The sequence below is a fragment of the Bombus bifarius genome, unplaced genomic scaffold (assembly GCF_011952205.1).
Source record: "Bombus bifarius isolate JDL3187 unplaced genomic scaffold, Bbif_JDL3187 scf7180000008148, whole genome shotgun sequence".
Taxonomy (NCBI): Eukaryota; Metazoa; Arthropoda; class Insecta; order Hymenoptera; family Apidae; genus Bombus; species Bombus bifarius.
In genome coordinates, this window is record NW_022884475.1 from 930,672 (window position 1) to 954,490 (window position 23,819).

Here is a 23,819-nt window from a genome sequence, read left to right on the forward strand (position 1 = left end):
ACTCCTATTATTCGATACAGTCCTCGTAGGTTTTTACCAAAATTTCTTGTTCGCGCTGATTTAAGATTTCATAATCCTAATACACTGTCTGATTCGTGATTCTATTATTTGGACCAACTTGCATAATAATTTACTAACTAACAATATTAGTTTAACTAATTAACAAATTTACATTAGTCAATAATAATGTTAGTTATTATAATTGATAATATTATTGACAATATATTATTAATCGATAATATTATTGAATTTACAAATTTATTATTGAATTATTATCATCAAATTGACATTACCCACCGATGATATTAATAAATTGTCAAGTTACGGATTATAGATAACGAACTATGATTTTACAATTTTACGATTTTACAATTACGAAAAAGAACTAATAGTAAAGACAAATCGGATTTACTTGGGTCGATTTGTTTGTAACAAAAATGAAACTAGATGTAAAAACAGAACAGAATCTCCAGGTAAGGAAATCGTTATTTAAACGGATTAATGGATTAACAGATTATTGCCAAGCTTGTTGTTACTACGAGAAAATCTATTAGCAAGGACTTGCGCACGTGGACGAGCATAAATGTACGCGCGTAAAACTACCTCGGACCATCCTGTTCCTTTCAATTTCCTCCGTAACTCCTTTCAATTCGAACCATGTCTAATTGAGTCGTTTGCATGCTGACTCCCCATCGAACGAACGATCAACGGATGAACGGATATTGTAATTTTATCGGGAACTAGCGTACGGGGTAAAAAAAAAGGGAAGTGGGTCGGCCAGTTATGGATGCCTCGTTCCTGCTTGATTGGATGGGGAAACGTGTTTTAATTTGTTGAAGGCAGTGACTTGATTTGTGGTTGACGTAGTGGCAGCTTGATAGGCTTTCGAGCTGGTGAATTCAGGCCTTTGTCTTATTTTCTTTTTTCCTGCCATTTACATATGTTCGATATTTTTCTTTTCCTGCAAATGTTAAAATTAGTTGAAAGATATCGAGAAGATTAATTAATTTAAGAAAATTTAACGAGGTACACGTAGTATTATTTAAGAAGAATATATGTACTTTTCTATGAAAGACACTCTGGTTTTTGTAGGCACGATCTACCTTTTCAATTGATAACGTACGTTCGATAATATTTTTCTTTATTTGCAGAAATAAAAGTTTCTTAGTAGATATCAAATAAAATGATTAAAGAAATCGAACAAAATATTGCGATATTGTTTAATAAAAATATATGTTTACATATTCGAATTTCTTATGTTATCTTCGTTTCTATTGTTAACATACATTCAATGGCACTTCTCTTCTTTCGTTGTGATTTAAAGGTATAGTTAACGAGTATCGAGAGATTGATTAATTACAGAAATCGAACAAGAATACTGTAATATTATTCAAGAGAAATATGACAAAAGAGAAAAAAGACAGTTCCATTATTTAAAAAAGCAGATATTACGCTATTCGACATTCCTTTCTCTATTTATCCTATCTCCAGTAACATAAAATACAGATAAATTCTCTTGAAACCATTTTTCACAGATCTCATTATCGTTCTCACTATTTCTTACTGAAACAAATCTTCTATCTAGTTCTCCAAGCATTTCAATCCAAATACCGTAACGCAATTAAAATCTCCGACGTTCGATTCCCAGGTTCCGCTTATCCTTCTTCAAATCTTCTGTGAGATCAACTAATCAAAGTGGATCGAAGAGTCACTATTAACCCTGGCACGATCCTCGAATTTTTATATATTTCCATCTTGCTCTCATCTTAGAGCATAAAAAGGATTCGTAATGTCCTCGGAAAATATTTTACATACAGTTAAAAAGAAAACTCATGCGTAACAATGAGACCTTTTTCATATTTTGTTCGAACTAATATGCGAAGATATTTTCCAACGTTGAACAGTTATAATTTGGTCGAGAATCGCTGAAAGAATATAGCGGGGTTAAAAGCAAAAGAACAATTTTATCTGCAAAGCGTAAAAGAGAATAGGAATCTCGCGTCTTTTTCGCGATAGTTCTCTCCATATTCGCGCATTGTTTCGAATAGAAACGAGACGCTTCGATTACGTCGCTTGTAACGCTGTATAACGAGTTTATGTGCCATGCGATCGATTAACCAAGCTCGACGTCAGTGTCGAAAGAACCGAACCGATCGTTTAATCCGTCCTATCGCCGGCTAACAATGTATCGATGTCGATCGGCCTCATCGCGAATTAAACCTCTGAATATTCATGATGGAAAATCAGTGCGCGCGAGCGCATCCTCTCGCGGATCAGATATTCTAATCAGGTCCGAGTTAGCTTACCATTTTTGCTGCTTTCGTTACGAGGATTAACCCTTACCTCATGGAAAATCCCCGTGCGAGATCAGGGGATTGAATGGGAAATTGTTTAGAATATTCCGCTCTCTGATTCGACTTGCTGTTGTTTCTTCGTCGCGGCAATAGATAATGTACATATACGTATGAAGCGTCTTTGAGCGTACGGAATTTGTTCGATAACAAATGGTAAGAAATTTAAGGGAATTCGAAATCTGCAATCCATACGAGACGATGATACGAATTTCTATGGGTAGGTAGATGTAATTTTTAATCCAACCTGGGTAACCATTTTTATATCCATTTCCATTTTTCAACAATTTCTTCGATACAGAAACGGCTTAGAAATTCTTTCATTTTTTTCAAAAGATATACGTGTATTTTTTTAAAAATATCGAAACGGGTTCTAGAGAATTTAAATGTAGAAAAACTTTGTATTTTTATGATACTATCTTTTTTCATGATATAGGCGTTGTCATAGCTTGCAGTTGTTTTTCTAAAATATTTTCCTAAGATTTCTACACGTGTATCAAGTAAATTTCCTTAAATCACAGTTGATATAAATGACACCATACTTCATACGAAAAGAAACTCCGATATTGGTGATTATTGGACTGACACAATAAATGAAAGAAATAAAAATTTTAATTTTCGTATACAATAAACGACGAACGGGGGAAAGCTAAAAATTACTCCTCAGCAACAGAATTACTCTAATAAAAATCACTTCCCGCATAATAGCCAATCGAACGAGTACTCGAATCGATAATATAATACGTTAACAAACACGGTAGACCGTATTGGCACAAACATTTCGACAATTAAGTTACAATTTATAACGACAGGACATTGATTAAGTTCCTTGTCGCAATGGCGGTGGCAAATCTACGGGAAACACGATTCTGCACGACGCAAAAATATTTCCCGTTAATTAATCCCGATCCATTTAAACTCGTCATGACTCGAGCGTGTTTTTACATTGATTTCGCGAAAATCAAACATGGCTCTATTTTACATACGGAAGCAAACGAAACCGTGTTTGCCCGCTTTATGAAACTCTTCGATAAATAGCCTTTTTATTTCGTGTCGATCTTCTGGCGGCAGTTCGTCTGGACGAAATAATATCCGTAGGTAAACTTCATTCGTATTCGTCGTGTTAGATAGTCAACCAACCACCGAGCCGCCATTATTTCCACCCTTGCGTGTGCTGTAATCGAAATCCATCCACGCTCTCGATATTAACCGATATGACGGTAACCCGCATATGACGACGAAAGATCTCGTAATAGCGTAAGAGTTGAGGGAAAATTCCCACAGACGCGTGAATTTCTCCTTCGTGGATGTACAGTGATTGACAAAAGTCAAGAAAAATAAAAGGAAGAAAAGAAAGTAAAAAATTATTTAGTATATCGCGTTTTATAATTAGTATACTTATAGTATTTCTAATATCGATTGTATTAATAAACGTTAATATTTCCGATGGGACCATTACATTATTATATGCTTAATGTAATGAGTAATGGATTATATGCTGAATACAATGTATTGGACTATTAAGAAACTTTTGTGATCTCTGAGGGATAGATCTCATGCTAAATATCTTACAGCCTTCATATACGTTTTCAGATGTTTCCACTTTATCAATATAATCGTAACCGTCAGGTCTCGTTATAGCTAATGAAATTCCAAAATATTACATGACACACGTGATATATTCATGAAAGGTTTTTACAAGTGTTCGGGCACCCTCAAAGGCTGCTGTACAAAGTAGTTCAGACATATCGTTTATTAATATTTATACGAGATGCAGGCGATGGACGATGTTTATCAATATATCGCGAAATTTTTCTCTTTTAATGATATACACAAACTTGTTTATGTAGATCGAATTAATTAGCAAGCGTAAATATTCGATAGCAAATATAAATATTATTAAATGCATCGTATAAAGCGGCAGTAATGCAATAATATGCAAAGCATTGTAATATTATTCTCGAAATTAGCTTGATCCAAGAACTTTGTACATTATTGTAGACCTTCGCTTTATTCGTCGGCCACGCCTGAATTGATTTAACAAGTTAATTCATAGAAGCCAGTACAATCAGAATATCGTGTAATATGCACCAGTGAAACGCAGTGATAATGGAGATCATTGTAATATTATTGTCAAACTCGGATCTATCCGAAATCACGTCTAATGAATGTCTTTTCGTATTATTCGTCGGTTATGCCCGAACTAATTAACGAATACATATATTTAATAAGAATATCACGAATTAAAAGAATCATTCAAAATGCCAATAATACAATAATAAACCATATCGTTGTAGCACCATTCTCAAGTTTACCTTTATTGGAAATTTGTACATAATGACGAGCTTTTCGCATTATTAGCCGGCTATGTCTGAATTAAGTAACAAATACGAATATTCAATACATATTACAGTATTAAAGATGTCTTTTGAAATAACGATAATACAATAACAATGGAAATCGTCCTACTACAATTTATTCAAAAAATAGTAATAAAATTGTTTCTTTGCTTTAGAAGTTTTTTGTACTATTTACAAAGTACATGCGAATTAATTAAAAAATATAGCATTCATTGGCAAACTTATATGACTAAATTATTATATGATGCATCGATAATGGATAAATCTTAATGATTTTACTCAAAAATCCTATACAGTACAAACGTTTTATATTACACCCCAGTCGCACTCAAATTAAATAAGAAATATATTTCATATTATAATTACAAAAATATTACAAATATTACAAATGTCATAGATATTTAATAATAATATAATAATAATAATATAAAATAATATAAATACCAAGTATAGTTTTACCCAAGAATCTAATTCCACTCTAATGTTGATCTTTCACATTATTCATCGACCACGCCCTTTGGAATTCTCGATATCTACGAGTACACGATTCTTTTGGCTGTTAAGTGGCCACGCAACATTTGACTCTTTCTCCTCGAGAGGAAAGTTACCCATCATTTGGCTCAGTGGGGCCGTTCAATACGTGAGATTTTTCCACTCTGACTAATTCTCAGTATACTCACTTCGAGCAGCGAAATATTATCCGTGAGCAAACTTCATTCGCATTCACGACGTTTGACCGGAATTACGGCGGCGGAACTCTCCATTCTGACTAGTTTTTCCCTCGTCAGAGATTCTCCTATAGTCTGCGTCGACGTTTTATTACAGTGACGTGGGAAACGTCGGATTTTTCTTTCGATCCCCAGTAACAAAACCGAAAATCCTCCCTCTTGCTCTATTGAGAGTTTAATCTTCTCTTAATCATGAGCAGAGAGAATGTGTTGTTAGAAAAAATTTAACGGGAATTTTCGAAGACGTTGAGAAAATTACCTAAAGTTAGTACAATTTTTCGAAGATACCGATGATACTCCAATTCTTATTCATATTGCCAATTATTTGACAAGAACCTCAATTATCATGTCACGTTCTTAAGCATCAGTAAGCGATAAACAACAATTCTAAACTGAGTAATAATCTTACTCGTAAGATCATAAATCGTAGAAAATGGAGATTTAACGACTCGCAATTGCAGGAGCGAGAATCCAGTTCGTCTGGGTGAATGGGTGGAGGTGCGAGTGTCAAGAACCGGACGTTTGGCTTCGCTCGAAGTCGAGGACGACCCTCCGCAGGAAATCCTGGCGCCAGGAGCTTTCACGCAACTGTCGTTGCCACTAAATCTTTACTTGGGCGGCGCGCCATCCACTGACATGTACTCACCGAAGATGAAAACGACCGCCAGCTTCGTGGGATGCATTCAAACGGTCATCTTGAATCGTCGCGAGGTAAGAAACTTTGCTCGTATGCAAAAAGAGGAGATTAACTGTGATTTGAAAAATTTCATTTTCACGGAAAATTTATCGAACTGTTTAAAGATTTAACTCGAACTCTATAAATGTGATTAGCGACATATTCACTGTTCGACTCGTGTCCAATTTTCGAACCTTCGATAGGCAATTTTTGCAGACTTTCGTGAGTTAGACACGAATCTGCAAACCGTTTCTCCCCCTAAAAGCCACATTTTCGAAAAATCAAATTTGGAAAAGAAATTGCAAGTTTTCAACTTTGGCTATGCTTTATGCTTCTACGGTAGCGCTGTGAAAAATAAATTTCGAAGGAATCAACTTTGAAAAAAGCTGTAACTTTTCAATCTTGGAGATTTTTTTTTTATTTTAATATTTATTAAAATTACAATCAATTCTCGCGTTGAGAATATCTTGGAGATGTTTTGCGCCTTTATAGTAACATCTATCGAATTGCTGTTGGAACGAAAAAATTCTACTGACTCTCCCGAGTAAAATGATATTCATCATTTTTAAGAGAAAATGACATAATACACAGGTAGGGCAGAAATTCCTGCTAAGGGAAGTATCAAGAGAAACTAGAGAATCGTGTTCTGTTTCTGATATAAAAGCGAAATATTTTAACAAAACACGAGGCAGCGGCAGTGATAGTCAATTTGGCGATTGCCTTGGCATTGAGTAGAATTGCCGCTTTCGATTTTTTCAAAATTGATTTTTCCAAAGACTATGAATTCTAGAAAAACAAACGGTTTGCGGATTTTTGTTTAGCTCTCGAAAGTCTACAAGAGTCACCTATCAAAGGCTGCAAAATCGGGGAAACAAGTTAAAATTTATTGAACAGTGATTGTTATTAAACCTAGAATATTAGAAAATATAGAATATCAATTTCATGATATTTCATGATATCGTTATAATATATAAGCGTATTGCTTGTACGTACACGATGAAACGTTAATATACAAGTATATAGCGTGTTTGTACATGATGAAACGTTAATATACAGGTGTATGGCGCGTTTACACATAGGTTTTATGGGTTTTTGCAGACTTTTGAAAGATATTTTACTACAAAAACTAAACTCAGCGAATAAATATTCAATTTATTGAATTCAGTCGAGAGTATGCAAAATATATATTATATTCATAAAAGTGAATAAAAGTTAGTAATAAAATAGTATATAGGTGTAGTATCGGGAATATATATATAATTATTCTCGATTATTATTGATGATGATGATTTATTTACAATAAATGGATTGTACAGATGTTGATTAAATAGAAGAACGATGGTTGTTTAACGTGAACTAATCACAATAACGTGCTATAATCTAGACAACTCAATAGTTAATTCGCAACTCTCGTTACAACGGATTCAACGCTCTCTCTCTCTCTCTCTTTCTCTCTCTCTCGCGCGGACCACACTCTCACGACAACGCTGGCAACACTATCTCGACAACGCAACTCGCACTCTCTGACTTCTCGATTCACACTCTCTGGCTTCTCCACTGACACTGACTGTTCTAGCATCCCTTTGTCATTTCTTAGGCCCACCACGCACGTGTTCCGCAAACACTCATGGCCAGGGTCACGTAGGCCTTTTCTACGAAACTATTCAATTGAAGGACCGATTGATGGACCCGACGACGCCTCGGCTCTCGCGACATTGTTTATGGTTTACCCGATATCTTTTAGGTTTTTTGTCCACGATACTACATAGGTATAGAATAACATTGATGTACTGTTGAACCTGATCAATAAACCAATTTTTTAATTGATATACTTGTCGGGTTTACATTAGAATTAGGGTTAAGGGCGTGAAACGAATCTTCGTTTGGGTTACACGTTGTCGTTATGCAATAGAGAAGACATTGACTAGTGCAAATACGATTATTATAGAACCGGACAAGTAACCGTGGTAGTTAGGTACTCGAGAAACTAATGACAATGATCCTAGGTTCAATAACGAATCCGCGGTCGACGGGATGATAGATGAACGTGCTCACAAAATCTAAGTCGGACGCGTAATATTCACTGGTCGTAAAGGGTTACTCCTTTCATCGATGAGATCGCGAGCGAGAATGCCTTTCCCGTCCCGATGATGCCACAGAGGAAAACTATAATGGGGTGTGTCTAAGGATACGAGATCATCGGATTCGTCGAGAAAAGCCTTCGTTCAGAAAGTAAGGGAAATTGACGTTGCTGCTAATTGGTCAATCTCCATATCGGTGGTTAGAAAAAGATGCTAGCCGCCCTCGAGGGAAAGTTGCTAGTGGGAGACGCCGCTCGTTGAAAAATATGTCTCCCCTATCGTCCCGTAGTTGGGACAAAGACTGTTTGTCTGTTTGAAGGACTTTAGTTAACTAAACCTTAAGATTTATAACGGGCCCTCGGGCTAGCCGAACATGTACTGCGGAGACGCATCGACATCTGGCAATCATCTTACTCGAAGAATAGGGTCTGCGTGTGGCGAGCCACGGGACAGAAACCGTTGGAATGTTTACTGTCGCGTGTCGCCACGAATATTTCTTTTAAGGAGAGCTATAGAATTACTCCATACCGTTGTTAGGCAAAGCGTTCATCCCGTGACCGCGGCTACGTTCGGCGACTGACTGTCGCCTCGAGCCCAAGCTCATTATCACAACTCTCGAACAATTACAATCGGGTTGAATAACTACAATTGTTCAATTACAGCTATAGTAGACTCTAGGTTACAATGTTGTGGGATTATCCAAAATTCCAAAGGCTCCGGTGTTCTTTCATCTCCGACATACTTAATACATTATATCTAATTCAGGAAATCAATATGATACGCAAACGTCGTTCATTCATTCCTGTTTCCTATCTGGTAATAAATTCACTATCGCTTCCCTTCACATTTCATGTCTCTATTTTTAATGACACACCTTTTTAATGACATTCTCGTTTTTACAACAGCTCGTAAAACACCTCATGTAAAATACTCCAAAATATAAAATATGGTAGAAATAAAAAGGAAGGGGAAAAGAAAGAAGGAAAGAATTTTATGGTACGCGGAATATAATAGAACATTAATTCTAAAAATGACAATTTTAGATAAAAAAAAAAATATACAAGAAATAGAAAAGAAAGCAAAGAGAAACGAGAATATGAAAGAAAATACAGTTAACGAGGATGCAGATATTTATTAAAGTCCCTAACGATTTCATTCATAGAGAATTATTATTAACGACCAGGTATAGATATTAGTACGGCGTTAAACTGTATGAATGCACGCATTGTATGTTTTCGTTCTTTCCCTGGGCGACTTTAGGAGAATTAAATCCAACCTGGTGCAGCTTGCTCTTTTATTACATTCGTCTACTCGCGTTTGCCTTTATCACGAAAGGATTATCGTCTACTTATAAATTCACGGATATAGCTGCCACAACGTTGAATCAAACACGAAACTGCAACTACTTCCTTCAAAACTTTATGTCTAATTGAAACGAAATCACGAGCATCGTTTTTGTACGGATAATTATCGATAATTAGCGGTCTGTTAAATAGAACCACTAGAGTATATTATTATTCGGTTGAAGTATCCTTAAGTGGTTATACAATCGGCATAACTAAGAAATATAATTGAATACTGTCAAAGCTGCTTATTGTTGAACAAGTAGTACGGTCAGTTGTATCGGACAAGTAGAGAAACTGGGATTTGGCCAGACTTGCCAGAGATCCAGGACAATGCTGATTCAGCGACGAAGTAGCATGGTCTAACTGATTAGATAAGTAGCAAAAGCTAGAAATTCTCATAGTGCAAGCCAGAAATTGTCGGGAAAGTAGAATAAATGGAGTATAGGTCTGTCTATACAACCAACGCGATTCTTATTTATAGATAGAATTTGTTAATTCCTTGAAACTAAAAAGTTAATAAGCAGGACGCTATAAAATATTTGTACCTTTCAAAGTGATTTTTGCATTGAATAATAAAAATATTCTAAGGTAAAATTAGCTTAACCTGAAAAACTAAGAGCAGTTCTAAATAGATCGTTGTAATTTCATTACCCGATCTAGACTGATTTAACTCGTTTGTAAAAAATATTTTAGCTAATACCTGTCGGTTATTTGTCAATGGTAATCTTTAAATCGAAATATTTTTTATTCAAACGGATAGAATAAAATGAGACAAAATACACTGGTGTATAATATAAGAAGTTAAATATTTGGTTTAAATATATCAATACACCTTTAAGCAATTTTATAGCAAACTTTTAAATCTCCCTAATTTTCTAAAGATATACCGATTACACTTCAAATAAGACAAAATACTTCTAGAATTACAATCAATGTGAATTTACAATTTTCATTCGTCTTCCTCTCTCCATGTAGAAAACGAACGATAAGTTAACATTAAATTTCAATCAGCCACAAATAAATCTGTAAACATGCAACATTATATTACGGAACTTGTCAGACCGATCTAAGACAGTCTCGTCTTTCCTTCGAATAGTATAAGTCAATAATTCCGCAAACAATGTGGCCTGACAACGGTTTATTCGCGTTCAGACGATCATTTATCGCAACAAGGTGCCGCGGATGTGTTAATCGTTATTAACAAAGCGATTACGTTGCACAGATTGGAATTCTCGCCGAGGCACTGGGCGGAGTGAACGTCGGGAATTGTGGACACGCGTGCGAGGCGAGGCCCTGCGGAGATGCAGAGTGTCGTCCGCTCCGGGACCGATTCACGTGTCGTTGTCGACCTGGCATGCCGCATCCGTGTCCTGCACCGGACGACAACACGATTCTGGACAGCTCTCTGGTGAAACCGAATAGTGGGACGCGATACGAGAGATCCGTGCCTAGTTTCTCCGGTAGCGAGAGCTACCTTCATTACAATGACGCTGACACGATGAAAAGGTATGGAAATTTAAAAGTTACGAAACTAAACCTTAACCATTTCCCTTGCGATCTTTCTCGCTGTCATTTATATCTGTATTGCGCCACGATATATCGAAATATACACATAATACTACACCATAATGTTTCATTCTCGTAAAATATTACGTAATATTTTAATAAATTACGTATATAATATTAAAATAATACCATGATGATTTTTTCATGATGTTATCTATATCATCTAAACCATTGAAAATTGTTTAGTCCACAAAATTGATCTCATTTTAAATGGTTCTAAGATATTTAGTAACGTAGGTCACCAATAACCACCAGTCGCGTTTAACGCGTTAAGAAGCTTCCTAACTCAATGTGACCTCCATTTTGATCTCTCTTGCTCAATCCTCAAAGCAGCTGCCGTGCGATCTCATGATAGACGATCGCTTTTACCGTTTAAAGAAAAAAAACACACCTCTATCCTTCTTAATCGAAGAAATCCGTTTGTCGCAGGATAATAAGCTACAGGGTGGACATTAATATGAGATTCAGAGCGAGTAGCAGTAGTGGGTTGTTGCTATGGAGCGGGCGCCAAGCAGATCCGCAAGAACAAAGGGACGAGAACGACGATTTTCTTGCTCTCGGCTTGGATCATGGTTATCTGTCTTTAGCCTATAATCTTGGCTCCGGTGAGGCTGTTCTACGATACAACTTAACGAGACTGGACGATGATCTATGGCACCGGGTCCGGGCAGTCAGGTAACGCTGTTAGAAAGTTCCTTTTCCCTGGTCGTTAACCATGTATCAACGGAGTTTTTAATACGACGGAAACTTCCTAATCGAGTTTCAATGTTCTGAAATTGACTGATGTTTCTTCAGGAACGAACAGTGGGCGTCGCTGGTCGTCGATAGCGGAACCGGAGTATCCGCGTCATCGCCTGGACAGCTCAGACAGCTGAACACTGACACGGGTCTTTACGTCGGTAAGTCAAGTATTTCGATGGAAATAAATTGTGACTTAGTGCCTCTACTACATAAGTTTAAAATTATATTCTCATGAATATGTTGACTAAAGGGATACAGTTTAGACAGAGATTTATTTTATCCATTAAATATTACAAAGAATATTATATGTATATTTTGGATGTTGTGTATGTTTTAAACGTGTTAGTTCGATAAGATGACTTAACAAATTTGAACAATGAAACGATTCTTTCGATTAATTTAGAACCGATAACTTTTTTGAATTTGAAATTTCTACGTTTTGAAAATTTGAATAAACGACAAATTTTGCAAAAGATATATCGTATTTTTGTAAACAATTAAAGTGACGAAGATTCTTTTCAGGCTTTTATTCCTTTTTAAATAATTCTTAAAAACTAAATCCACTTTTATTGCAGTTGTCTCGATTCAAAGTATGTAACGATCTCATTTAAAAGGTTAAGAGGTTTCTCGTGTTGTGAAACGCTTTGCGATTGCAAAACAGCGGAATATCGTAGAGGAAAGTTAGAGGAGAAGCATTTTGTGGTTCGGACTCATATTTCCGTGTGAAAATCATAAGCATCGAAGATTAACTACTCAAAAGTTCCAGTAGAAGCGACTTATACATTCGAGTTTAGCTGTCTTTGAGTTATTACAGAAATTACCAAGTGGGTCATCCTCGGGAGCGCGTTATGTATTCTCGGTAACTTCCGCTAAGCTGTTGAACTCGTAAAGAAACAGCTTGATACATTGCTCCACTCTCTGAAAATTTATGGGAGCGCATCTTAATTCGTCGAATGTACCGTGTTTACCATGTTTCATCGCATTAACAACGGAGCATGGAAACTTCGTGTCAAAACTTGAAAAATTCATAGCTCGTGTGTATCATAAAACTTGACTTTCACAAACCTTTAACATCCAATTATTGCACTATTTTATTGGCGCTTTACTTTTTACTTATATTTACTTTTATATTTACTTTTACTTTTTATTAGTTGTAAAACTTATTTTAATTAATTACAAAAGAAAAGAGAATTCGAAGAGAGGATGACAAAATCATGTCTTTCTTTCGATTCGAGAAATTTATTACATAAAATAAACCATTTATTTCGATTAATTTAAAATTAATTAGTATATAACGTAAATGTAATGAAATAAAGTAATATAATTTTTTGTGCACTACTTCTTCCAGTTAATTTGTCATTGGTAATAAAGTTACTTGACTTTCTTATGCGCTAATGTTACTGAAAATACAATATGATAAAAATATAAAAACTGCGAATGTTTGATAGGTGGAGCACCGGATATCGTGAGGACAACGGGAGGAAAATACACGAAGGGTATTGTTGGTTGCATCAGCGACCTGGTCCTCGACTCAGACTTCTCCGTAGCGCTATCGTCGCCAGGACAAGCCACCAACACACACTCGTGTATCCCCTGAAAGATATCCATGCCGTCCGACGTTAGATGGTTAGGTCCGCGTGGACCAACGCTTAGAATATGAAAATGCGATGAATAACGCTGGCCAAGCCAGAGATCGACGTCGTTGCAACAGCGTTTAAGGTGAATCGCGGCCGCCTTGAGACGCCTTGAACGCTGAACCACGTTTCGACGTGGAAAACGATTTATACACACCGATCACACGGTTCATCATTTTTGTACAGACTCATCAACGACGAAATTCTCCCGAAGAGAATAATAAGGTAACAGAAAAGAAAAAGAAAAAGAAAAAAAAGAGAAGGCTAACTAAAAATAAAATACACATGAAAAGAGGAAGAAAATAAAATAGAGAAAGAAAGAGAAAGACTACGTCGTGTGAGACCGTCGAAAAAGTAGACAGCTTACTGTAAATATTAATGAAAGATATTTGGAAATCTGTCAGTCGCCTCAAGATATATTTCCGTTCGGTGACAACTTCCTGTCTGCACACATCTTCGTGTCTCGTGGGTTACTCGATCTCAAGACGATATCGAAACCTCCGATATTCGATGATAAGGAAAAAATAAATAAAAAAAACTCTAACTTGTCCTACCTTTAGTATAGTGTTGCGTTTGAATGCGTTGCGTTGCACGCGCGAACTACACGGATCCAAAACGCGAGTCGAACGATGTTAAAGAACATTGTCGAATCTCCCCGATATGAGTTCCTGCGAATCGTCGTTCCTATCGCGCGTTTGGACGGAAGTTGTTACGTAAGGAATGTGCGTCTAGTCACAACTACGATTGTCTCCGGCCGGATTAAGAACTTGATAGAGCGCGTCACGAAGACGGCTTTATGGCCTAATAAGATTAAAGTACGTAGAAAAAGATGAGAAAGAGAAAAACAAGAAGCATAACCCCTTCGCGTCAATTTTTATTAAGCTCTCCGACCGGATGTCACGTGAAATCTTTTAATTGCGAGGCATTGTCAGTTTCAATCAATCAAGTAATCGAACACCTCGAGGCACCTTAAATACGTCCAACCAGTTCACGCCACACCTCTTGGATCATCGTCTAAGATTTCTCACGATATCTTTTCTTTGGTGACCGCACGACACGCGACAACCGATATGTAGCGATCATTTTGTTTCTCGTTCGAGCGAGCACGCCTCGAACACTCGATAGGGAGGATTAGATTCAGAACAGAACGTTAAATCAATTACGAAAGGTACAAGAAGGACCAAAAGCAATTAACACCTTTAACAACGATGCAAAAGCAAATAGAATTTCTGGGGAAAATCGAACGTTGTACATGGAGAAATTATTTTTCCTCTTAAAAATGAAAATATGATACTTCCATTGTTCAGGCTTCGTTAATTTACTCGAAATTAATAAGATCTTACATATTTAAGATGAATATTTTAAATTTGAAATTCTATCGATGGATGGAATATTAATCTATTCGAAATATTTCTTTGAAAAATAAATATGACAGCGGAATCGCAATTTTGGAACGTACAAATATTTTCCCTATGTATAACCGGCAATTTTTCAAAGTTCTCGTTGCTTTTGCGTCCGCTCGACATGCACGCGAGATGAAGAGGATCGGCATCGTGCGTGCAGAGGATCTGCGCGTCCGTGTTTTACAAGAACCACTAATGCTTCGTAAGGTACTTCCGTAGCTGGCAGTGTACGCTCCTCGACGTTTCCACTTAAGAAGCACCGAGCTGCACGTTCTACCGGTTAAATATCTGTATAAAAAAAGTAGCGACTTAATTACGAAGATGTCCCCGCATATTTTCTTAATTCAATAAGACTTTTCCAAGCGACCCTGAACGAACGGATCTGATATACATGTTAACCCCTTCGACGTGGTAAATTGAAAGGAAACGATAGAGTTAAAATGATAAAAGAAATAAGCCGAAAGTATTCCGAGGACTACGATATGGGTAGAACCATAAACAATTCAAAAAAGAATAACTTCACGAATGGAATAGAAATTGGAATAAATGCGTATCGAAAGAGACGAGCACTTTCCGGCACTAAACCTCAGGAAAAAAAGTTGTTTCATCGATAGTTACGTAACTTTACAGATTATACGAAACAAAGTTCTAAAGCCTGGTTTGGCATTCCTATCAACCGATTCAATGTTCCGTTATACTACATAGTAGTTGCAAAAAGGCAGTAAAACTTTATTGCAACTTCGTTTTACGCGAATTCGTCCAAATCGATTTGACAGACTGTGTAACAGTTCGCAAAACTATACTTTATCTTCGTGAACACGTAATAACGTTTCACTTAGAGGTCTACCTGTACGTATATCGACAAAATGATTTCTAGCTATACTTTGAAAATATCGATAAATGAGTAAAAATGTCGAATGGGTTAAAAGAAAGGAACCGGTCGGAATCTATCGGTCAGGTCAATACGTATACATGTCATATCTTAACGAGAACGCGGGTACGGAAGAAGAATAATAATGAACAACGGTTAGGGGGATAGATGGATATATACACTTTGATTTCTCCGTTTTGCACGGGAATGATTTGAAAACTTCGAACGATCGAACTCGTACACATCATGTAAAAGCAATCGGCTGTAGTCAATTTTGTACGAATGTTATTTTCTTGAAATTATATAAATGAAGAAGTGGAATAGGGAAAAAAGAATATCAAAGATGAATGGTAGTTACGTAGGCAAGTATAATACTATAATAATAAACGATTATTGGCGAGTGAAGTCTAGCGATGTGAAGTCACGCACGAGATGAAAATATTTTAAAACTCCGATCTTTCGGAGACATACTTTTACTTCATTTCCTTTCTACGCCCTTTCTTGCCTCCTTCCTTCCTTCCTTCCTTCCTTCCCTCCTCCTTTATTCCCTTCCATCCTATCATTTCTCAGCACAATTTTTAACAAGGTCAATGTGTGTGTGTGTATCAATCTCTGAACGATTCTCCAAGCTTCGTAATATGCTTGTATAAACTTTGTTCGTGGAGATAGTTTCGCTGGAACAGCGAAGCATTTTTGTACAAAAATCTCGCGACACTGAATAAGCTTCTTTTTCATCGCGCGTAGAAAAATTTCACTTGTTCCACGCGTTTCATTTGTATATCGTGCGTTTCAATTTTCTCCTGTATTCGCGCTTGAAACAAGGTTCCTGGACAATTTTTCGCTATTAGCGTGTAGCCGTGCATATCTTTTATTTATCGACGATCATCGTCATCATTTTAGATCTCCTCATTCGCGAGCATCGTGCGCGTCAAACATTGATTTTTGTTAGTATAATTAAACGATTAAGGGAATCGCTTAGTTCGTCGAATAAATCTCTCGGAACATTTTACTTATATCGATTAAATAAATTGTGGCACATTAAACGTTTCTATTTCTTGTACGTTGGGTGGATATATCAAATTGTTTCATGACGTTTGATATCCCAAACTCGTGTCTAACGAACGAAACTTTCAGTGAATATATCGCATTTACCACTTACCTTTAAAATAGAATCTGTTTAATCTTAAATTAAATTGTTCCGATTTTTGTGAAACAATCTGATGACTAGAAACAGAAAAGTTTATGTGAATGGTGTTTTCTCCGAAATATTTATATATTCAACGTTAGTAAATTTCTTAAATGACTTTACCGAAATTATGAATCATTGTCTTTCGATCCTATGAATTCTTCGATTCTCGTTAATCCTTCTGAAGAATCAAAGAAGAAGTAAACATGCTTTCTTATGATATTCACTGCTTCTCCTTCATACAACATCTACCCCACGTTTAATTTATCGAAGAAATGCATAAACTGATCGTAAGAATTTATTACGTAAACTTTAGGTACTTTTTATTTAAGATCGGACATGAAAATCGTTCATTTTTATCTTCGATTAGAAGCATTTCGGAAGAAATCGTGTATATTTGTTTCTATGGTAGAATACGCATACGTTGTGAAACGACCAGACGATGGTTGTATAAGTCAACAGGTCGTACAAAATGCCTGATAAATTCAATGAGGATTAGTATCCGAATAAGGCTGAAGCGAAATCGTACTTACATCGTGTACTGAATTTGAATGTAAGGAAAATTAGAAAATCGCTGGATATCACACCTCAGACAAAGCGAGAAGAGAAAGGACGCTATTATTAAAAACAAACAAAAAAATATCATACATATTAATATATAATAGATATTATATTATTACTAAATATTATATTAATATATGATGCTATATATTAAATATTTCTATTATGTCCGTCTGCAAAGTCTATTAGAAGAGTCTATCCTGTCAACCTATTCTTGCGACCCATGTGGATCTCCTCAAATATATATGTATATACATATATGTAAGTGTGTGTATGCATGTATGTATGCATATAGAATGGTCGAAAATGAATTTTTCATATTTCGATGCTGCAAAAAAAAAAAAGAAACAAAACGATATAAAAGAAAGACAAAAAAGAAAAAGAAGAAAAAAAACGAGCACACATCACAAACGAGAAGTTTGATATCGAAAATTTAAAAAAAAACGAAACAATTCTCTCGCTCTCTCACTTTGGATAAAATTACTATTCGTGTAGATCAAGTTCAATGATGATAAATGGTGCGAAGGAGCTTATCGAATCTGCAGGTATCACGCAATTATGCACAGAGGAACACTTCATTAGAATCGTGCTATCGTAACTCTTGTATACTTAAGTTTATTACGACCTTTTTCCATCGTTGTATTTTCTCAAGAAAAAATTGTTGCTTTATCTTATTACCGAATCGTACAAATTATCGCCAAAACATATCTTTTATGGTTAACTTATAATGATTCATATTGTTTAAATTTGTCTACTAAAAAACAGACGAATTTCCTCTAAAATAGATTTTGTCATAAAAAGCTAAGTTATTGCCTTTATTATGAAAACATTTCTTTTTCTTTGGTATAAAAATAATATTTTTTTATCAAGATAAGATATAAATAAAAATGCGATAGTTTTATCAAAAATTTGCAAATTATCGCTTAACTTGTCAACTTAAATTATCGGACCGTCTTCTATACAATTAACATTTTCTTAAATAATAATCAAACAATATGAAACACACGATTCTAAGTTAATTTACTTATTACATCTAGTGCAGCGCGATGCAATAATTTAACGAATTGTGTATGTATATGTTGGAACACGCAGTGGTATAAATTCATATGAGCAAATGTGTGTGTCTCAGCCCATGTTGTCGAAGCATCAATAAAAAAGAGATTTTATAAATCAGAGATTTATTTCCCTCTTAAAATCCTTCTCTTTTCCTTAAAATATAAAATGTCAAACGTAATTATTTAAATATTTGGTTGATTTTATACTGATCTCTTTCTTCTTAAATGTTAACAATTAATAAAGTACATAATTATGAATTTTTTACTTATATATGCAACATGTATTTAAAATTCTTTTTAATTAATGTTAAATTTAGCGCCTTCCTTAATTCACACTGCGCAGAATCTAAGCGCGCTAAAATAGCCGCGAATTCAATTTCAAAGATTATGAATTTTGGAATTATCTATAAACGTTCTTATCTAAATTGTTCTGACAATATATGATATGTATTATTATACATTCTACTGCGCTGTAATTGTTTCACTATTATTTATACACTTGTTTAGTACCTCTTACTATGACCGCATAACTAATATCTTATAAATCGCGCAAACTCTGTAAAGAATTGACCAAGTTATATTTACAATCATCCATAGATTATATTTACATCGAGACGAGAATCCTATCAATTACGTATCGGACTTACTTTGACCATGACTTATATCTAAAATAGTAATGCTCGTACGTATCTAAAATATATACTATGGCATACATAAAGAAATCAGTGCTACCAAGTTAAAAAGAAGACAATCTCTATACTCATCAATTTAAAATAATATTCATTATTGCCAAGATACAGGACACTAAATAATCGTTATATTTGCTACTATAGTTTTATGTCGAACAAATTAGTGACATTTTATATACTTTTAAACATTACAACTACGAAATTGTAGTTACTATACCAATCATTGTGTAAATAATAGAAGCAGATTCTTAAATAGATAAGATAGATTCTTAAATATGTCAAGATCATAACTGATAAGAATACTATAGAACTACTATACTCAGGGTATAGGAGATCAACGTACTATACTAAAATGCTCGACAAACGGAGTCACTTTTTCTATGCCTATTTTATATATACCACCTAATTCACATGACACATCTGTGTTCAAGGAAAAAGAGCAAAGATGAGGGGACTGTTTCCGCCCCTACAGTTTTCCTGCCACAAAAATTTATATATTACTCACTAGAAAAATTAAATCTTCTGCTTATCGTCATGAGATAGTTACGTCGTAGTACTCTTTGACAAGTCCTGTATATAATAATTCCTAGAAGTGATTGTATATTTATGTACACTTTTTGTACAACTCTTTTTAATAACGAATTACAATTTGAAAGGAAATTAACGTGATCTTCAGTGATTGATACTCATGGTATGTATTTATTTTTTATACATCATCGCATTATCGTTGAATTATATACTGTCAACATTGTTTTCACAAATTAATAAGCATCTCGTGATACGACACATGCTTCCAATTAACATAATTAACGATTAAACATTGTACTACTTGTTGAAAACACCTGTAAACTTTCTTTTGTGTACTGGAATGAACAATAGAAATTGCGCTTATATCTGTGGCATATTCTACTTAAACAGTATATTTAAATGAATGCGTGTATTTAAATGAAAAATGAGTTATACATATAAAAAGTGTAATTGTCCTAAAAATGTATTCCTTTAATTTATATAATACGTAATTCATGTTATCATCATGTATCTGATACAAGGACAAAAATATCAAAAAATACTTTAGTCATTGTATTTTAACTTTGCAAAAACTTTAAACATTTAGGAAATGTATTAATGAACAAAAATTTCTATGTTTTTCTTTTATGCTTTTTTACGATAGTATATAAATTTCTTACATAATTTCGTGTAGCATTAGGTTTTAAATAAAGAATAATGCATGTGATTATGTTTTATATCTGTGTTTCATATATCTTGGGCTTATATGTTCTAGGCTTTACGTATAATGTCAGCGATAGTGCCAAGCACACATAATGTAATTGATTCTAATCAAAGTTATGACCATGCAACAGAGAGACAGAAACTATTGGAAAATTTATTAGCTGCTGCAAAAAAGTGTCATGTTAGATTTGGTGGGCGTACTGAATTAGCAACTGAATCTGATATATGTGTTACACAGCTATGTCACATATTTGAATCAATTTTTAGTCATGGATTACGTACAAAATGCATTGAAAAAATTAATTCAGCTTTAAGGTAATAAACTAAATAATTGCATATATAAATTAAAATGCCATTTATTTCATCAGTATTTCTTATAAGATATATATTATGGAAACTTCTACAAAAACAATGACATTTGTTTACCTTGTCTGTTTAAGATAAGATTGATATATATTGATATTATGCATATAGTCATCTACTTTCCCTTTTTTGTACTTCTTATCATCTCAAATATGACTACACGGATGTATGTTTATAAGATAATGCTATGTGATGAGTAATAACTAAAGATATATTCTATTACATTAATTTATGTTATTTATATCTTTATAGGCATGTCTCAGACATAGTATCTGGTGGTAATACAAAATCATGTAGTACATCAGATATGGCTTTTTGGCCATGTATAAAGGAACAATTAACATGGCATGAACAAGAACGTTTTAGTGTATTAAAAAAAGTTCACACTGATTATGGTAGGGGTAGAGCATGGCTCAGAGCTGTTTTAAATGAACGTTCTTTAGAGCGTCATTTACATGCTATACTTGACCCCACGATACTATCTTCGTTTTATGAAGACTGGGCATTTTTACTTGACCAGGAACGAAGTGCTATATTACCAGATGTAGCAGCAGGTATAATAACATTCATTCAATTTTGTATCATATCAACTTATTTATATAAGATAATTAAATATCATTTTAACTATTAGGACTTGGTAGTATCTTATTTGCAATTAGGATAGATAATGAAGAATTAGATAATAATTCAAAAAGCAAAGAAATGGAAAAACAAAAGATTTCATTATCTGAACCCATTATATCATCTACTATACCAGGTAATTGCTTTTCATTTCAAGTGCATAAGATTACATATAATTTTATACGAATATAATTAATATCGCGATTAGGACCTACTTCAAAACAGAGACAAAGGAAAAAAGTGCCAACCCATATAATTTCTTTCGATAACGAAAATGATGAACAAGAAAATACAGAAGCTTCCATTTCAGTTAGTGCACCTCCAACTTGTCTCAATTCTCCTACAGTAACATCAACAAAAGCTTCTACATCACCTAGTTCGACAATTTCACAATCTCAACCAGAAACACATAATGTTACTACAATAGTCAATAAAGAAATTTCTGACTGGGAAAACAGGTAAATGCATCTGCTATTTCACATTTTAATATTGACATATTAAATAATAAAATTTTTGAATATTTTTAGTGAAACCTTTGAAGAAGAAAAAGTATTAACACCAGTTACAAATTCCGGAAGTATGGGTGGGCTAGTTCCTGTATCTCCTTTAGATCAAACGTTAGATGACATGTTGATAGCATTACCAAGCTACTTAGACGTATGTATAAAATGCATCTCTTCCATATTTTTATATCTTTTAATTTAATGTTTTTCATCCATTTTATATTTTCTTGTTATTTAGGATTCATCTGAAGTAGCAGAACCTGCAGTAGAAGCTACGGAACCATTTGCAGATTTAGATATTCATACAGATGCTGATAGTGCAGATATTGAAGTGTTACGAGTAAGACTATTAGCTATGACTGAAATGTTAGAGCAAGCTAAAGAAGACGCTATGACTAGTAGATTACAGCTTGCTCGTTTACAAAGACAACATCAAAATTATCTTGAAAGACACGAATTACAAATACAAGCATTAAATAGGTAAAATTCGCAATATAATACACCTTATCTTATAAGGCATAGAAATAACTTATACTTTAATATAATTATGATTTAATAGAGAAAATGAATTATTAAGACAACAATTACGTAAATATGTAACGGCAGTACAAATGTTGAGAAGAGATTCGGATTCTACTACAGTTTCCGAAGAAGATCCATCATTAGATTATCATTATGAAGCTCAACAATATGAAGAAAAATTAATTCAAGTTGCAGATATGCATGCAGAATTAATGGAATTTAATGCTAGATTAACTTTACAATTAAATGACAGGTAAAATTATTACATATCTATATTTAACAGTAACAATACCTATATTTTATATTAATGTTCGGGAAATTTCCAGGGAGAGATTAGTTAAGTTGTTACAAGCTGAATTAGAGTGCCTTCGTGGCCCTATAAATGAAGACGACTTACCATTAGAACCACCATGTCTCATACATATATGGATTCCATCTGCGTTCCTTACTGGACAGTCTTCTGATATACATCATGTTTATCAGGTATGTAAAATAGATATAAATTACAATAAAATTATTGTTAAATATATCTAAGTTTATTAATTATTACAGATATACGTACGTATTAGGGATACTGAATGGAATATATATAGACGATATGCGCAATTTCATGCACTTTATAGAGAATTAAAAAAACATGATGCAATTGTTACTACTTTTGAATTCCCGCCAAAGAAGACAATAGGAAATAAGGTACATTACAGAAGTATACTAAAGAATATATTATAGAAAATATCTTACGAAAGAATAGTATACAATATTACAGGAAATATCCGAAGTTCATTTTTATTCATTTTTATCTAGGATGCTAAATTTGTAGAAGAACGACGACAAAAATTGCAACAATGGTTAAGACGAATTGTTGGAAGATTGGCGCAATGCTCTCCAGCATTTGCTTCTAGACCAAGTAGACAAACGCTTATATCCCTAATGCCTTTCTTTGGGTAATTTATCTCACAATACTAATTTAATATTAATATAATATAATAGACAAGCGATTCTAAAATTTCAAAAATCTATAAAAAAGTATTTTCAATATCCTGATCTTATTAAATATTACCTTTTTTAGTGATAACCCTAATACTGAGGATTCGAGAAAAAATAACTCTACAAGAAACACGTTTTCTTCTTCCCCTCAATACATGGGTTTATAATTATTAACGTTTTTATAGACAATTTGTACATACATGAAGCCTTTTTAATTTAATATATAAAATACTTATGTTGTTCTATATATGTATATATATATATATGTATGTGTATATATATATATACAATATATATATATATATATATATTGTTGACAATTGAAGATATGAGCATATGTCTGTA

The 23,819-nt window shown here is 34.2% G+C and overlaps 2 protein-coding genes across 6 annotated transcripts in view; both read left to right on the plus strand.

Moving 5' to 3' along the window:
* The window catches only part of LOC117208630 (pikachurin-like), a 264,459-nt gene extending 248,669 nt beyond the window's left edge, over window positions 1–15,790 (plus strand). For all 3 annotated transcript variants that reach the window (XM_033449890.1, XM_033449888.1, XM_033449891.1), the window contains exons 11-15: window positions 5,901–6,150; window positions 10,765–11,048; window positions 11,538–11,783; window positions 11,904–12,007; window positions 13,298–15,790. In XM_033449890.1, coding sequence (XP_033305781.1) covers window positions 5,901–6,150; window positions 10,765–11,048; window positions 11,538–11,783; window positions 11,904–12,007; window positions 13,298–13,446 — 1,033 coding nt within the window. In that variant the 3' untranslated portion in view covers window positions 13,447–15,790. The remainder of the gene's footprint in view (window positions 1–5,900; window positions 6,151–10,764; window positions 11,049–11,537; window positions 11,784–11,903; window positions 12,008–13,297) is intronic.
* Window positions 15,791–19,521: 3,731 nt separating this feature from the next.
* Window positions 19,522–23,681, plus strand: LOC117208634 (sorting nexin-29). Of its 3 annotated transcripts, none has more exons than XM_033449897.1 (12): window positions 19,522–19,939; window positions 20,531–20,793; window positions 21,094–21,395; window positions 21,473–21,598; window positions 21,773–21,920; window positions 21,990–22,119; window positions 22,204–22,445; window positions 22,525–22,740; window positions 22,814–22,970; window positions 23,040–23,180; window positions 23,292–23,431; window positions 23,557–23,681. In XM_033449897.1, exons 1-12 carry the CDS (start codon window positions 19,937–19,939, stop codon window positions 23,639–23,641), a joined length of 1,953 nt encoding a protein of 650 aa, XP_033305788.1. In that variant the 5' UTR covers window positions 19,522–19,936; the 3' UTR covers window positions 23,642–23,681. The 3 variants fall into 3 exon arrangements, with proteins under 3 accessions (XP_033305788.1, XP_033305786.1, XP_033305787.1); XM_033449895.1 differs by having other exon boundaries at window positions 19,523–19,939; window positions 21,671–21,920; XM_033449896.1 differs by lacking the exon at window positions 19,522–19,939 and adding an exon at window positions 20,069–20,222 and having other exon boundaries at window positions 21,671–21,920.
* Window positions 23,682–23,819: the final 138 nt, after the last annotated feature.

Bases quoted from the DNA above. Each gene is read 5' to 3' on its own strand.
- LOC117208634 (XM_033449895.1), top strand. The intron at 21,396-21,472 runs GTATAATAACAT...TTTAACTATTAG, and splicing joins ATTACCAGATGTAGCAGCAG to GACTTGGTAGTATCTTATTT. The intron at 23,432-23,556 runs GTAATTTATCTC...TACCTTTTTTAG, and splicing joins TCCCTAATGCCTTTCTTTGG to TGATAACCCTAATACTGAGG.